The sequence below is a fragment of the Dasypus novemcinctus genome, chromosome 16 (assembly GCF_030445035.2).
Source record: "Dasypus novemcinctus isolate mDasNov1 chromosome 16, mDasNov1.1.hap2, whole genome shotgun sequence".
NCBI lineage: Eukaryota > Metazoa > Chordata > Mammalia > Cingulata > Dasypodidae > Dasypus > Dasypus novemcinctus.
In genome coordinates, this window is record NC_080688.1 from 30,393,847 (window position 1) to 30,410,010 (window position 16,164).

Genomic DNA, 16,164 nt, shown 5'->3' on the forward strand with positions numbered 1-16,164 from the left:
TTCCAATTTGTATTCCTTTCATATCTTTTTTTTTTCTAAGTGCTTGAATAGGTACTTCTTATACAATGTTAAATAAGAGCAATGACAGTGGGGATCTGTTGGAGATTTGGACCCGAAGGGTATCAGGAATGAAAGAAAGAGAAAAGAGAGAAGGAAACAAAGAGAAAGAAAGAATGAGAGAAAAAGAATGAGAGAGCTGGGATCAGGGGGTCTGTGAGTAATAACTCCTCAGACAACTTTATTGTTTATAAGGGACTCTTTATATAACCCAACGTACATGACAAGAAGCAGGCATAAGTAGCCTACGTGCCAATAAGCATAAACACATAGCCTACGTGTCATCAAGCAGCAACACATATTAACTATCAGCATTACCCATAGTCTAAGGAATTTTTTAAAAATCTTATCTCAAGGTACAAAGTTTAAGTGTTCTATTCACTACAAAAGGTATGAGCTCATCTTTTCTTTCAGCCTTTAACAGTTTCATCCCATTTGCCGGGAACTCTTAATTACCGCATTCCTTAGGTTGCAAGCATAGCCATGGAGACAACACGTCTCTCTTTGAGAGGCCACTGTGCCTCAGTTTCCAACAGGGATCCTTATAGTGTTCCAGACCTTAGAGGGAAAACTTTTAGGATTTCACCCTTGAATATGATGTTAGCTGTGGCCTTTTCATATATACACTTTATTATGTTGAGGAAGTTTCCTTCTTTTCCTGTCTTTTGAAGTGTTTTGTTTTTTAATGAGTAAATGGTGCTGTATTTTGTCAAATGTTCTTTCTACATCTACAGGGATGATCATGTAATTTTTTTCCTTTTGATCTGTTTATGTGGTATATTACATTTATTGAATTTCTTATGTTGAACTATACTTGCATACCTGGGCTGAAACCCACTTGTTTATGGCATGTAATTGATGTGTTGTTGAATACAATTAGCAAGTATTTTGTTGAGGACTTTAGCATCTAGGTTCATTAGAGAGATTGGTCTGCAGTTTTCCTCTCTTGTGGTGTCTTTGTTTGGCTTTGATATTAGGGTGATGTTGGCATCATAGAATAAGTTAGGCAATGTTCCCTCCCTCCTATTCTTTGGAATATTTTAGGAGGATTGGTGTTAATTTTTTCTGGAATCTTTGGTAGAATTCACCTATGAAGCTGTCTGGTCCTGGGTTTCCTTTTTTTTTAAAGATTTGTATTTCTCTCCCCTTCCTCTCCCCCCTGCCCCCCGCCCCCAGTTGTCTGCTCTCTGTGTTCATTTGCTGTATGTTCTTCTGTCCTTATCAGTGGCACTGGGAATCTGCATTTCTTTTTGTTGCATCATCTTGTTGTGTCAGCTCTCCATGTGTGTGGCACCATTCTCAGGCAGGCTGCACTTTCTTTCACGCTGGTGGTTCTCCTTAAGGGGTACACTCCTTGTGATGGGGCTCCCCTATGTGAGTGACACCACTGCATGGCACAGCACTCCTTGGGCGCATCAGCACTGCACATGGGCCAGCTCCACACGGGTCAAGGAGGCCCGAGGTTTGAACGGCGGGCCTCCCATGTGGTAGACGGATGCCCTAACCACTGGGCCAAGTCTTCTTCCCCTGGGCTCTTCTTAATTGGGAGATTTTTGATGATTAATTCAATCTCATTACTTGTGATTGATCTGTTGTGTTCCTCAATTTCTTCTTTCTTCATTGTGGGCTGCTTGCGTCTTTCTAGGAATTTGTCCATTTCCTCTAATTTATCTCTCTTGTTGGCATACAATTTTTCAAAGTATCTTCTTATGATACTCTTTATTTCTGTGGGGTCAGTGGTGATATCCCCTTGCTCATTTCCTAATTTATGTATTTGTATCTTCTCTCTGTTTTCTTTGTTAGTCTAGCTAAGGGTCTGTCAATTTTATTAACCTCAAAGAACCAGCTTTTGATTTTATTTTGTCAAGTGCTTTCTTATTTTCAATTTCATTTAGCTCTGTTCTAATCTTTTTTACTTCCTTCTTTCTACTTGCTGTGGGGTTAGTTTGTTGTTCTTTTTTAATCCCTCCAGGTGTGCAGTTAGGTCTTTGGTTTTAGCTCCTCTTTATTTAATGTAGGCATTTATGGCTATGAATTTCCCTCTCAGCTCTGCTTTTACTGCATCTCATAGGTTTTTTTAAATTTTTTTTCTTTATTTATTTTCTTAATGTTACATTAAAAAACTATGAGGTCCCCATATACCCCCACCCCCTTCACCCCACTCCTCTCCCCATAACAACAACCTCCTCCATCATCATGAGACATTCATTGCACTTGGTGAATACATCTCTGAGCATCTCTGTACCTCATGTTCAATGGTCCATACCATAGTCCACACTCTCTATACATTGTGTTGTTATTTTCATTTGCATTCATTTCAAAGTAGTTACTAATTTCTTTAGTAATTTCATTCTTGACCCACTGATTTTCTAAGAATGTGTTGTTTAACTTCCATATCTTTGTGCCTAATCTGCTTTGCTTCCTCTTACTGATTTCCAACTTCATTTTATTGTGATCAGAGACATTACTTTATACAGTTTCAATATTTCTGAATTTCATTTGGGTTTTTCTGTGGCCTAGCATGTGGAATATCCTGGAGAATGATCCATGTGTGCTCAAGAATAATGTATATCCTGCTGTATTTGGGTATAGTATTCTGTACATGTCTATTAGGTCCAGATTCTCTAATGTATTATTCAAGTTCCCAATTTCTTTATTGATCCTCTGTCAAGATGTCTGTCTAATAGTGATAATGAAGTATTAAAACCCCCCACTGTAATTGTAGAGGCTTCTATTTCTCCACTTAGTTTTTCCAATGTTTTCCTCAGGTATTTCAAGTGCCCTAGTTAGGTACATAAATGTTTAAAGTTGTTCTTTCTTCTCGATAGATTATTTATTAATATACAGTGTTCTCCTTTGTCTCTTAAAATAGTTTTACATTTAAAGTCTATTTGGCCTGTTATTGTTATAGCTACTCCCACCCACCCACCCTTTTTTTTTTTTTTTTTTTTTGGTTACTGTTTGCATGTAAAATTGTTTTCCAAAAATTCACTTTCATCCTTTTGCATCCCTGGGTCTAAGGTGAGTTTCTTGTAGGCAGCACATGGATGAGTCATATTTCTTTATCCATTCTGACAATCTGTGTCACTTAATTGGAAAGTTTAGTCCATTAATGTTTGGTGTTAGTACTCTCAAGGTATTACTTACATTAGGCATATTTCCTTTAGGTTTATGTATACCATATGTTGTTTTTATTTCTGTTTTCACCTTTTTACTTATTCTTACCAATAAGTTTGTTTCCTACACTCTCCTCCAACACTCACTCTTCGGTTTTTAGCTTTCAACCTGCAGAATTCCCTTTAGTATTTCTTGAAGGGCAAGTTTCTTGTTGACAAACTCTCTTAATTTCTGTTTATCTGTGAATATTTTAAACTCTCCCTCATTTTTGAATGCCAGCTTTGCTGGATACAGAGTTCTTGACTGACAGTTTTTTCTTTTAGCATCTTAACTATGTCATATCACTGCCTTCTTGCCTCCATGGTCTTAGATGAGAAATCAGCACTTAATCTTACTGCACTTTCCTTGTATATGATGGATCTCTCTTCTCTTCTGGCTTTTAGTATTCTCTCTTAGTCTTGAGCATTGGACAATTTGATCAGTGTATGTCTTGGTGTATTAGGATTTATAATGTTTGGGATGTGCTGCACTTCCTGGACATGTACATCCATGCCCTTCAAAATGTTGGGAAATTTTCAGCCATTATTTCCTCTAACACTTCTTCTGCCTCCTTTTCCCTCTCTTCTCCCTCTTGGATGCCAAATAATGCATATGTTTGCATAATATTTCATGCTGTCAGTAAAATCCCTAAGTCCCTGCTGAATTTCTTTCTGTCTTTTTATCTATATATTCTACTATCTGTCTGATTTCTGATGTGCTGTCTTCAACATCACTGATGCTTTCCTCTGCCTGTTCAAATCTGTTATGTGCTTCCAGTGTAATTTTTGATTTCTTGCATTGTGCCATTCATCATCATCACATGTTATCTTTTTATGTATGTTTATGATTTCTTCAGTATGTTCCCCCAGTGTCTTCTTAATATGCTTTATCTCTTCCTTCACTTCATTAAGTTGATTCATGATATTTGTTTGGACATCCTTGATTAGTTGTTCCATGTTCTGCACCTCCTCCTGTTTTTTAGTTTGTTTGTTAGACTGGACCATGTCTTCCTGTTTCTTAATATGGCTTTTAAATTTTATTTGTGTCTAGGTATCTGTTTATCTTGATGGGTTTATTTGGTTGGTTAGCGTCTCTTTCTGCCCTGGGTTTTATTTTGTTGTTTCTTTGTGCGGGGTAATGTTACTTTTTGATACTTGGTTCCTCTAATTCTATATCTTTGCAGTTGTCTTTGTTCAAAAAAGGTAGACAGGGAACCATACAAGAGCTAGGAAACTAAGTAATATGAGTTAAAAATCATATAAAAAGTACAAAGGAATAAGAAGAATAAGAGGTGAAATAGAACAAAATAAAACAAGAAACAAAATAGAGAAGAAAAAAATAGAATGAATTAAAAGGCCAGACAGAGGAGTAGAAAAAAAAAAAGACAAGAACAAGAGACAAGTAGAGAGAAAATAAAATAAAATGAATTAAAAGGCTGGACAAATGAGAAGAGACTAGCACAGAAAAAAAAAAAGGTGAGATGGAAACAGAAAAAATGAAGCGCAAACAACAAGTGGTGGAATGAAAGAAAAGCAACAGAAATTGGAAGATCAAAAAAAAAGGGAAGAAGAGAAATAAGGTAGGTTGAAAAGTAAAGGAAAACAAAAAAGAAACAAGGAAAGGGAAAAGAACAAACAAGAAACAAAATACCAACAAAGAAACAACCTGAGAAAAAACTGCCTTCCCTCTTAGGCTGCTAGGGACCTTCTCAGGGTGCTGGTGCTCATCAATTAATCTCCCTGCTGCCTGCCCTGTGCAGTTGATGTACCCAGTTTTAGTGAATAGAATAAAGGAAAAGGGGAAAAAAAACCATAAAACAAAAGAAACTTAGTTTATAAGTTCTCTATCATAAGGTGCTAGCTGTGAGCCTTATCTTTCCTGGATCCCTTCTCTTTGGAGGTTCGGGGACTCAAACCAGGGACCCTCTATATTCAAGGCAGGATTTCCCCCATTGAGCTATAATAGCTCTATATGCTAAATAGGCTTCTGAGACCTTATCTTGCTCTTCCTGCCCCCATTTCCCTTAGGCAAGTTGGATTTCTAACAGTTTTCAGGGCCAGGCTAGTTAGGCACCTATCTCTGCCCCCTTCCTGAGCAAGTTCCTCTCTCCCATGACAGTTGGGTGTGACAGCCTCCCTAAGCAGATTCCCCTCCCCAGTGCCTCCTCAGTACTGGCTAATATCTTCCCCAAGACTCAAAGGGGGCTCAGGTGGCCAAACCCACCAAAAGGAAACCACTCTACACCCTCCACCAGATCCCTCTTCCTCCCAGGGAATGCTCCCTCCCATTCAGCTGACTGGTGAGAGCCAGGGGTTCCACAGCAGCTATTTGTCTTGAGGGTGGGGCTTACCCACCCACCATTGCCAGCCACAGGGGCGAGCAACTCCAGTTTCCCATCTTTGTCTTTTTGTCCTGCTCCCTCCTGGATGATGCCTGCAGCCTCCTGCTCTGTGGATTCCCAAAACAGCTTCCTCAGGTAGTTTTTTGCTGCTTCTCCATGGTTTGTGTGTGTGTGTGTGTGTGTGTGTGTGTGTGTGAGAGAGAGAGAGAGAGACAGCTGAGCAGGGCCTAACAGCATTGTCACCATTTTGAGTTATTTTGAGGCCATATGAAAAACAACTGGACCAGATTCCAGAATATAGGAAGTTGTGGGGGGATCTTTTCCTGACGGGGGCGGCTGGAGTGTGACGGGGCTGAGGATTTCCGTTCTCGGAGAAGGTGCCGATTGGAGATGCTGACCTCGGCTGGAGAAGAGCGGGGACCGTGACTGGCTGAGGAAATGTTTCTCAGGGAGTCTGTGCTCTCCTTGGCCTGATGGAAGCCACAGATCTGGCAGATGCTCTGGACCCACTTATTCATGTCTTCTTCCGTCTCAGCCACCAGGTAAAAGGTGTGCTCACTGGTCTTGATGTCGAACACGAAACTGTCCTGCAGCTCCTTCTTGTTGAAGGTCAGGCCTGCATCCACCTGCTCACAGAAGCTGAGGTTGATGACGTGCAGGGGCATTTTGGAGTGGTCATTCTCATAGTATTCGAGGACATCTGGGTCACTGCTCATCCAGCCACTCCGCAGGATAAACCAGCGTTTCTTCCAGGCATAGCGCCTCAACTTCTTCTCGGGGGGCGACTTCCGCAGCCAGCCAGTGCACACCACGTCACCGCCGCCGCTCATGGTGCCGGCCTCCGGGAGCCCGCATGCGACAGGGACGAGGGCGCGGGCTGCGGAGTCAGCAGCGGCTGCTGGTGCGCAGCGCGCGGGAGCGAGGGGCTTTGTCCCTCTAATGGGAACAGTCCACATCACGGTTGAGGTGGGCGTGGCATTTTGACCTCTTGGGTGCGGGGCTGAGGCCTGCCCCGGGAGGTGTTTAAAGGCGGCTGGTTGGCATTGGCCGAGCGGCAGTCACGAGCCCAATGGTACCCTTTTCCGCACCTGGGGCACGGGGTAGGTGGTCCTCGGCGGCCAGGTGGAATAGCCGGGACAGCGGTCGCATGGGGCAGCGCGGCGGGCCGAGCATGAGGGCATTCTCAGGCGAAGTGACCTGTCTCTCCACATCTGAAGCAGTCAGAAGAGATGGCGAGGGCTGTAGCTATAGCCTTGGCTAGAGAGGTGGCTTGTGGATCAAGGCTGCGACAGGCCAGGACCCAATCATGCACCCCTTTGTCTCTCATGGTGAGGATGACCTGTCTGCAAACCTCGTTCGCTCCCTCTAAGATGAGCTCTCTGGTGAGAGCTAGTTGGGCTTGCTCCCCGACGACCTTGCGCTTGCAGGCCTCATTGACTCTCAAGAGGAAGGTAGAGAACTCTTCATCCTTGCCCTGTGTCAGTTGGGTGAATTTCTGAGGCCGAGAGGTGGCGGCGCTACGGAAGGCTCGGAGGGCAACTTCCCGGAGCCGGAGCCAAAAGCCAGGCGGGGCATTCCGGTAGCGATTGGGGCCAGCGTACCATCTGGTGCCGGTGTATGCGTCCGTAGGGTCTTGGATGCCTGCCCTGGTGTTCTCGGCGACACGCCTTTCTGCCTCTGCCTGGAAATGTGCTCTCCATTCAATGAACTGTCCTGGGGTCAGAATGGCACGGCCCAGGGAGACCCAATCGTACGGGAGGACCAGCTGCGTGCCGAGCTCCTCTAAAAGTTGCTGGGTGTATGGGCTACCGAGACCATCCTCCTTCACTGCGCGCCGGAGATTCTTGATTTCATTGGGAGTGAAGGGATACCAGTCATGCGGGCGCTGCGCTGTCAGGTGTGCATTCAGCGGATAGAGGTGCAGAATGCACAGAGCGCACGGAGGCTGGCTCCAGCCTGCAGGACTAAGCTGATCTCAGGGGAGAGGCGGCGGTGCTGCGAGCGGGTGAGGGGGGGGGGCCGCCAGCATGGCGCGGTGGGCCCCCAGAGTCTGTCCAAGTGTCAGCGTCCACCCATGATGGCGCCGATGGCCTCGCTGCCTCTGCCTGTCCCCATGATGGCGCTGGCCCTCCTTCTGGTGGACCACCAAATGGCGGCCGCAGCACTTCCGGTGGCTTATACGATGGCTGCAGCCCGCCCTCTGGGTCGCCCCAAGATGGCGCCACAACAGGAAGGGGCGGGTATAGGGAGCTGGAATTTCTGCCCGCCTGCCCCCTTGGTGGGGACTTCCCCCTTTCCAGCGGAGAAGAAGGAGGAAGTTTGCCATCTTGGCGCCCCGGCGGGGACTTCCCCTTTTCCGGCGGAGAAGAAGGAGGAAGTTCGCCATCTTGATGGCCGCAGTCCTTAGGGGGATTCTGTTCAAGATCGGCCTTAAGCTGATCTGACAGAGACTGGGTGTCGGAGTTGTCGGGATCCGACTCCCCCTCTCCAGAGCCGCAATGGAGGGGTCGTTTATCGCCCTGTGCGTCACTGTAATAGGCGCCTTTCGGAGCAGGTGCGCCGAGAAGACAAGCGCGGATGGCCACGAGCGTGGGCAGAAGGCCCGGGGGGAATGACCTGCCATCATTCTCCATCGAGGAGGTAACGCGATCAATTAGGCGCGTGTAAGTTTCTGGGCTCCAAAGGTGGCAGGTGGCCAGCCACAGACTGAAAGGTAGAAGGAGGTCCCAGTACTTTTGCAGTTGGCACAGGGAAATCCTGACGCCATTAGTGTCTAAGAGGCCGGCAAGTACCCTGACTTGCGGTGCTTGGCGGGAAGATAGGCGCCCGCCCATTTTGCTGCCGGTGGCCGATCAACGGGGGGGCCTTACCTTGAGAGCGCGGCGAAGTGGTGGGAGCAGGATCCCACGGGGGTGGGGCGTCAGTCGCGATGGACCGGCCCCACGTTGGGCGCCAGAGATGTGGGGGTTTCCCCTCCTGACGGGGGCGGCTGGAAGGGTCAGGGGGGCTGCACCTTAGCGGGGTTCGAGGAGGTCGCGGCAGACGGCCTCGGGGGCTCTCAGGTGTGGAGGACGCACGGCGGGGGAAAGGAAGATGCTGCGGAGACCAGGTCTGTGCGCAAGTCTGGTTTATTAAGGGAGTAAAATGGGTTATATAGGAGACGCAGGGGGTGGGGGGAGACGTGGCGGTAGGGGATTGGCAGAAGCATGGGCGGACTTGGGGTTGGCTGCCGTAAGCAGTTACTAGGGATGAGGGCGGAGATTAGGTTCTATAGGGACGGGGATTGGTGCAGGCGGGTACTGCCTTCGGATAGGTGGTTGCTAGGCAGAGGGCAGGCGGAGAGGCTGGGGGGGGGGAGGAAAAAGGGGGAAGCGGCTAGGCGGGAGTCTACTATCTAAACTGTTTAAGGGGATAGGCCAACAGGAAGTGATCAATAAATCACAGCAATTTTTATAGTCACCATCATTATTAGTTACTTAATATTAATTGGGTTTGACAACTGCAGATGCTTTGCATATATTCAAAGGTTAGATGGCAGTTTTCTCATACATAAAATGGGAATCATATTTTATGTCATAAAGTAATGAGCACTAAATGAGCTAGTGTATATATAATTCAGTAGAATTTTATTATTTAATAAAGGCTAAGTAGATAATGTTAGTATTGAAAGCAACAACTTTACTATTATTTTAATGACCAAGAGTCATGTCTTGGAGTATTTTTTTGGCAGTCTTTCAGTTGCAGGGCAAATAAACATTTTGGCCATTTGAAAGTGGTCTCTTTTTATTGAGCAGTCTGGTACTTTAGCCTTTCTAATAGCTACACATTCCAAGCTTCCTTTGGACACCAGAATAGGAAAAAAATTTTTTTACCATCATATGTCTTTTAACTAATAGACACATTATTATAATAGAAAATTTATGACCATAATACATTAAATATAGAATACAATTACATTAAAAAGACATAATCTCACCACCTAGGTACAAGCCCTATTTTTGGTGTAATTGCTTCCAGAAATTTATTCTATTTATTTGTTTATATGAGTATGAGGAGATAGACATCTAGTTTTTTCCTAGGGCAAAGAGCAATATTCCAAATCTCATTTGTAATGACTGCATAATAGTGGCCATAATTTTTTTGCTTTTTTTTGTTGTTGTTGTCGTCAGCAGTTTAATTTTTCTTGCTTTTTTATGTATCACATTATTTTTTATTGAAAGATGGACATTTTGGTAGAAGAAAAGTAGAGAATGTGATAAATAGTATTGATTTGTGGAAATAGGATGGGCATGCATTTTCTGTCTTTTTAAATTTTTTTTTCGGTCAGGCTGTTAGCATGGGAGGTTCAGTCCATCAGGTGAGCTGGGTTTGGGTTTTGCAGTTGCTGTGGTTACCCTCAGAACATCCCAGATTTCAAATGCTTCCAGCTGTGGATTGCTGTTAGCATGTGCTTAGTGAGGACAAATGGGTTTCTCAAGTTCCTGCTCCACCTTCAGCTTTCAGGAACCCTTGCACTCTGCACAGTCGAGGAAGTCCCTCTCCACACGCTGCCTCCTCCCACCAGTGCCTTGTTATTCAGTGTCAGGCCCATGGTGGGTGCAGGGGAATCTTCGGTTCTCCTGGTCCAACTCAGGTCTTTGGTGGGCCTTGTGCAACTCAATGTTAGGGCTGGGGTTTCCTCAGCATTTTTGCCCCTTCCCCACCATAGCTACCAAATTCTGTTTTGTGTCTGTGGGGAAATTTTCTGTATCTGGTCCAATGTAGCAGATCTCTGCTATGCATAGGTGCAGAATCCTGGGAATGAGTGTTCATACCTCTCCCCCAGAGGCAGAGAGATTTTGCTTCTCTCTCTCCCTCAGAAGTAGTAGATCTTTGCCTGGGACGTGGAGATAGGAATATTTCTTGCCCCTTCACCAGTGGCTATAGGCATTTGCTTCCTATGAATCACATACCCGAAATGTGAGCAAGATTTCCTGCGTACCACTGAGGGGAGCTCATCCTGTCTCCTGCCCTACTTCCTACCTTTTCCATTAACACCCTGTGGAGACCTGTGGAAAAGAGCTTGTGCATGGATGTGAGCTCCCAGTTTCAGAGGCCTACAGCTATGTTAAACTATATTCTAGCCCCCATGTGGACTGTCAGAATCAGTTTAAATTTCAGTTGCTTCCTCTTTGCCTGCATGTAAGGTGGTTTTACCAAAGGTGAAACTATTCCTGTGTCCCATCCCATTTCTCCTCGGTGGGCGCCTCATTCTTTAGAACTTGGTTCAGTTGTCTGCCTTGCAGCTTCGGTTCTCTGATAGGCTCAAGAAAAGTTATGATTTTGCAGACCATCCAGCTTTTTCTCATTGCCAGGAGAACAATGATCTCCCATAGTTTCTGCATCTTAATTCCAAGTTGAACCTCACAATTTTTATTAAAGAGTGCCCTACTTAATTAGGCACATGTAAGTTTTCCCCATTTCCTTGATACTATAAATGATTTTGATAGGATCATGTATGCACATAATTTCTTACTGTTTTCTTAATTATTTCCTAGGTATACAATTTGAAGTAGAATTGCTGGCACAGTGATGACAGGTATCAGGAAACATTTGAAATAAATTGCCACAATGTATTCTAGGGAGATTGTACTCTTACTTATACCAGAAGAGTATGAGAGAGAGCTTGTCTACTTGAACTTTTTCTAACATTGCTTATTATTCTAAAACCATTTGTCAGTGTGATAGATGAAAATAGTGAATATATAATGGTATTAAAATTTAGGTTTCTGGGAAGCAGGTGTAGCTTAGTGGTTGAATACCTGCTTTGCAGATATGAGATACTAGGTTCAATTCCCCATACCTCCTAAAACAAAACAAAGCAAAACAATAACAAAAAAATGAATAAAATTTAGATTTCTTTGATTTCTTGTCAGATTGACTATTTGACCAAACTTTTGGTCATTTGTTTCCCTTCTCTTCTTTTCTATTGATCAAATAAATTTCATTAAATTTCTTGATGATATTGGTTCCTTTAGTTTACCATTGCATTTTGCTTCCTTGTTGTTTGACTGCCATGTACCTTTATAGCAGACATAGTAGAAAGCTTTCATGAATTTTACCTTCAAAGAAATATGTGTAAAATATAAACAATAAGAACATCACATATATTATTCATCCATAACAGGGTGTTTAATTTACCCTTTAGGAGCCCATAAATTGATTTCTCCAAGGCTGGGCCCTGAGAAGAGGAATATAGTGTCCATTCCAGTGCTTAGCCTTCTTCACTTGTTTTCTAGTCCAAGGACTCTTTGTGAAGGACTCTTTGTGAAGGACTCCAATCCAAGGCTGATTGCTATTGATGTTGACTTGTGGATTTGATTGTCTTCAGCTCAGATGGAAAAAACCAGGCACTAGTCCTCTCTCTTATCCTAATTTAGCTAATCAGACTTGAAATAAAACTGGAACTTGCTGGGGGTCCTTCTTGCTGCCTCCACCTGACTTTAGAATTCACCTAACAATGTTTTCAGCCTGTACTCGTTCTTTCATTTCTGGGACAAGACTAGCTTAGTGTGATGGTCAGGCTATTGTGTCAACTCAGCCAGGTAATTTGGTCAAGTCAGTTGTTTGGTCAAGTAAGCACTGGGCTAACTGTAACACAAGGGCATTTATGGATTTTAGTTACCATTGACTTTATTGCAGTGGTAAATCATAGATAGCTGATTATAATTACATCTATCAGAGAGATTGCTATCAACAATGAGTGATGCTTAGCCCAATCAATCAATTGAATGCCTTAAAAGGGGAAGTGATTCCAACATTGAGAGAGAATTTCCAGCTCATCTTTGGACAGCCAGCACCTCCCAGAATTTGTCAAGAATCTTCATTGGACTTTCATCGGAGCTCCTGGTTGCAGCTTACCTGGGGAACCTGGACTTGTGCATCCCCATGGCTGCGTGAGCAACTCTGATAAATCTCTTGCTATTGACAGATATCCCTTGCTGATTCTGTTTCCCTAGAGAACCCTAATACACTTAGTTTTAAATAATCCAATGTTTTTAACTTCTTTCCTTTTGATGTTGCTGTGCATTCATGTGAATGAAGAACACAGACATTTCATTTTACTCAACAATCATGTGATATAAACTGTTCCTGAGTATGTGTTGAATAATATATTTGAATATCTTCTACTAAACCATTTTTCCTCAGTTCATTAATACTGTGAGTGGTGAAACTGGGCCGGAGGAAAGTTAAAAGGTCTGAGGAAAAACTTTTATCAAAAGAAGGTTTCCATAGAAATGATTATTGCCATTATTTATTACTTCCTATCCTCTTTTGAGAAATTACTCACTTTGATTCATTTCTTCATTTAAGACAGGCAGAAATATTATATTAGTAAAATAAATAGTAAAATAGTATAAAATACAGTATAATCTTATAATGTAATAAAAGAAAAAAGGAACAATTATAACATTAAATACTTATAAACTAGCAATATTATACATTTTGATCATTTCAATCCCAGGGATATGTATTGATGGGAAATCTTTTTTTAGCCATATTGTCTTCAAAAATATGTACATTCCAGAAATTTTAAAAAGTTAACTTTTTTTTTTAGTGACTACTACTTTGATGATCTAAATCTTTCTTTCCTAAATTAAGAACCATTTTAACAAATATAACAGGAACTGAAGAACATAACACATTCCATGTGGGTGATTTCATATTTCTTTTGCTTTTTTTGCATCAAAATTATTAATGAAATGTTAAGCTAATGCTTTTGCATTCAAGTTCTTTAGAGATTTATTTTTAAATGAGAAAGTGGGAAGAACAGAGCCTGTACATAGCTCTCCACCTCTGCAGTAAGGGAGCAGCATGAAACCAGAGCTACAGAACTATCAAGGGTACGCTTTTTAAAACCTATAGTCAGTGGCATAATTATGTAACTCAAAATGTGCATGGAAATCTGAAATTTCATGAAAAGTCCATGTCCAAAACACTTGCATGATACAAATTGTTCTCATGACGCTTCAAATCTTCAAATGACTGCAGTCATCATGGCATGGTTGTGGGAACATAACTCAACCTTCAAAGCAAAATCTCATTTGCAAAACCATCAATTATGTATTTGAAGGTTAGGGTTTATTATAGGTTGTTTAGGGACTCCAAGAGAAAAAGTGAGAGGAATTGCTGACTGAGGGCAAATATTTCTCCAGAACAATTTTCCTCAAATATTTCATATCTAAAACATTGGAAATAACATAAAGTTATTTAAAGATTTTAGTTTTCATTCTTGGACTGAGTTGCGTGACTGAGCCCATGGGATCATAAATGAAAATGCTATAATTATCTTGTTTTGCAGGTTGTTCCCTACACAAAGCACATTAAAGACCCTAACTTATTGTGACATTGCCAACTTTTATATTTTCACAAGAGCTGTTTGTGCGTTTTAATCAAAACAAAAGAAGAACTTTGGTGGCTGAGATCGGTTTGCAGCGAAGAAGCCCAATCAGGATGTATACTCTTTATTAATTTCTCAGTACCAACATGGATATATAAAGGGAGTCAATATCACTTAAAGCAGAATTTGCTTCAGGACCAAGACATGGTTCTCTAACTTGATTTTAAGAATAATGAATATGGCTAATTTGTTCTGGAGACTGTCATCAATAAATTTCTTGGAGATATTGGTTCCTTTGAAACATGGACCATTTCTGTCACCATGGAGACTTAAGCACCGATCCACAATGGGTAGCTAATTGGCAATGAAGAACACCTTTTGACAGGCAATGAAGTGGGCCTCATCACTGCATGCCACAGTCTGTGCAAAAGGCACCTGTGGAGTGTCACCTTCCATTCTAGGAAGGCTATAGGGCTAATTATGCATATGAGGTGAGGGGTCTATGCTCCATTTTTATTGTTTTATTTTTCAGTGACATGTCTGCACGCCAAACTCTTCATCACCAATGTGCTCATTTGATATGGAGAGCAATGACACACAGAAGAATGTGCAATGGCCTTATACTCATGACGTTTCCGTCAATGAATTGACTATCTCTTTGAGTGACCTATCCTTGGCTAATATGAATGAGACAACTGTCCACAGTTTTATTTAGATCCAGAAGTCTGCTAAGTAAAATAATAAAAATCATGCCTACTAATAGTTGGGACAGGCAGTTTACATACAGTACCTCATGATTATTAATAAGAATTCTTTGAAGAAATAATTATTCCCCCTTTATTGATAAGAAAACTGAGATTCAGAGTTTAGTTATTTGCACAAATAAGTGGCAGAGTAAGGACATCAAGCCTCTTTCTTTGTCCCTTCTTTATGCATATACCTTAGCTAAGTCACTATCATGCCTTTAAATGGGTACCATAATACAGGAATACATAAATCTTAGAAGTACTCTATTTCTTTTTCTCAGAATTGAGCATCTATCTTCCTTTACTATCTCTCTATTTTTTCTCAATTTCTAAGTAAATACATTTAAAATTAGTTGAACTTTAACATTTTAGCTTTATAAGAATTTAATGATACCAAAATATGTTACTTTAGTAGGAATTCATAACTTATTACTACATAATGTAGTTTATATATATATTCCTGGTATCCTTCTGGCAGGGGGATGTGAATGGGGCCTCAGTTCAGAAAAGGTGTTTGGAATCCGTTATCTGTTGATGAAGTCTCTTTGATTCCTGAAGAAGTATACCAATATATCATTTGTTCTAGAAAAAAGGGAGGGAATCTAAAGAGCACAACGTGCTTGTTAAATATGAATAGCACCTCAGAAAGCAACAATTACAAAGGACTAAGGAGCCACACAAACTTTCTTCCTTGAAAAATCGGGAAAACTACACTTTCTTGTGGTGACTCCTCCCTACCTTTTCTCCTCCCCCTTCCTTTGATGCTGCACCCCAATTTTCCCTCAGTCCCAGTTGACATCCTAATGAATTTTTTTTTTTACTGCAGTATTTTCCAAAGGAAAAAAAAGCTACTTTCAGGATGCCATATGAATGCCATCTATGAATCAGAAAATGTTTTACCCTTTTAAGTGAGGCATTTGGCATACTTTGTTTGCTGTGTGAGCCACAATTCAGCAGTAGCTGAAACTAGCACTCCCTGCTCTGGTGGGTGGCTGCAGGCAAGGGTGGGTGATTGCACAGCCCGTCCAACACTACCGATTTTGTGTGGTAACATTACTGTTGTTCTAATGGATCCCCACCTTTCAGCCCTGACACACATCACAGAAGACCTCCAAGAGCCAAGCAGTCAAGAGGCAGCATGGGAAGGCACTGCTTTTTGAAGACTGGACTCACCTTTCCCTCGTCTCCTTACTTCAGGGTCACCTCTCTGCCAGGCTGCTGGGAGCCTGGAGTGATGAGGCATGACTTCCCACGTCTTTATTTTCCCGTATTTGTTGCCATAGAAGAGAGGGAAGCAGAAAGGGAGGAGGAAGAAACTCCACTGAGCAAACTTGTCTTTCTTTTTCAAGGAACAGCTCATGGGCTACCTCCTCTAGGATATAGGCTTAGCATCCCTAGTTGGAAGTAATTACTTTCCTCCTTGGACTCCCAGGCCCCTCAAAGTGGACGCTCTCTTACAACCCTTACAACTTGGATTTGCAGTA

The 16,164-nt window shown here is 42.4% G+C and overlaps 1 protein-coding gene and 1 pseudogene across 1 annotated transcript; both read right to left on the minus strand.

Moving 5' to 3' along the window:
- Positions 1 to 5,793: 5,793 nt before the first annotated feature.
- LOC131273598 (GRB2-associated-binding protein 2 pseudogene) lies at positions 5,794 to 6,510 on the minus strand (annotated as a pseudogene).
- Positions 6,511 to 6,737: 227 nt separating this feature from the next.
- LOC139436636 (endogenous retrovirus group K member 6 Gag polyprotein-like) lies at positions 6,738 to 8,388 on the minus strand. The gene is made up of 2 exons (XM_071208391.1): positions 7,701 to 8,388; positions 6,738 to 7,444 (listed from the first exon to the last, which is right to left on the minus strand). The coding sequence occupies exons 1-2, from the start codon at positions 8,386 to 8,388 to the stop codon at positions 6,738 to 6,740; spliced, it is 1,395 nt and encodes a 464-aa protein (XP_071064492.1).
- Positions 8,389 to 16,164: the final 7,776 nt, after the last annotated feature.

Coding starts and splice junctions, on each gene's coding strand:
- LOC139436636 (XM_071208391.1), bottom strand. CDS start 8,388: ATGGGCGGGCGCCTATCTTCCCGCCAAGCACCGCAAGTCAGGGTACTT. Junction 7,445..7,700: donor AGTGCTGCGGCCGCCATTTG/GTGGTCCACCAG, acceptor CACACCTGACAG/CGCAGCGCCCGCATGACTGG.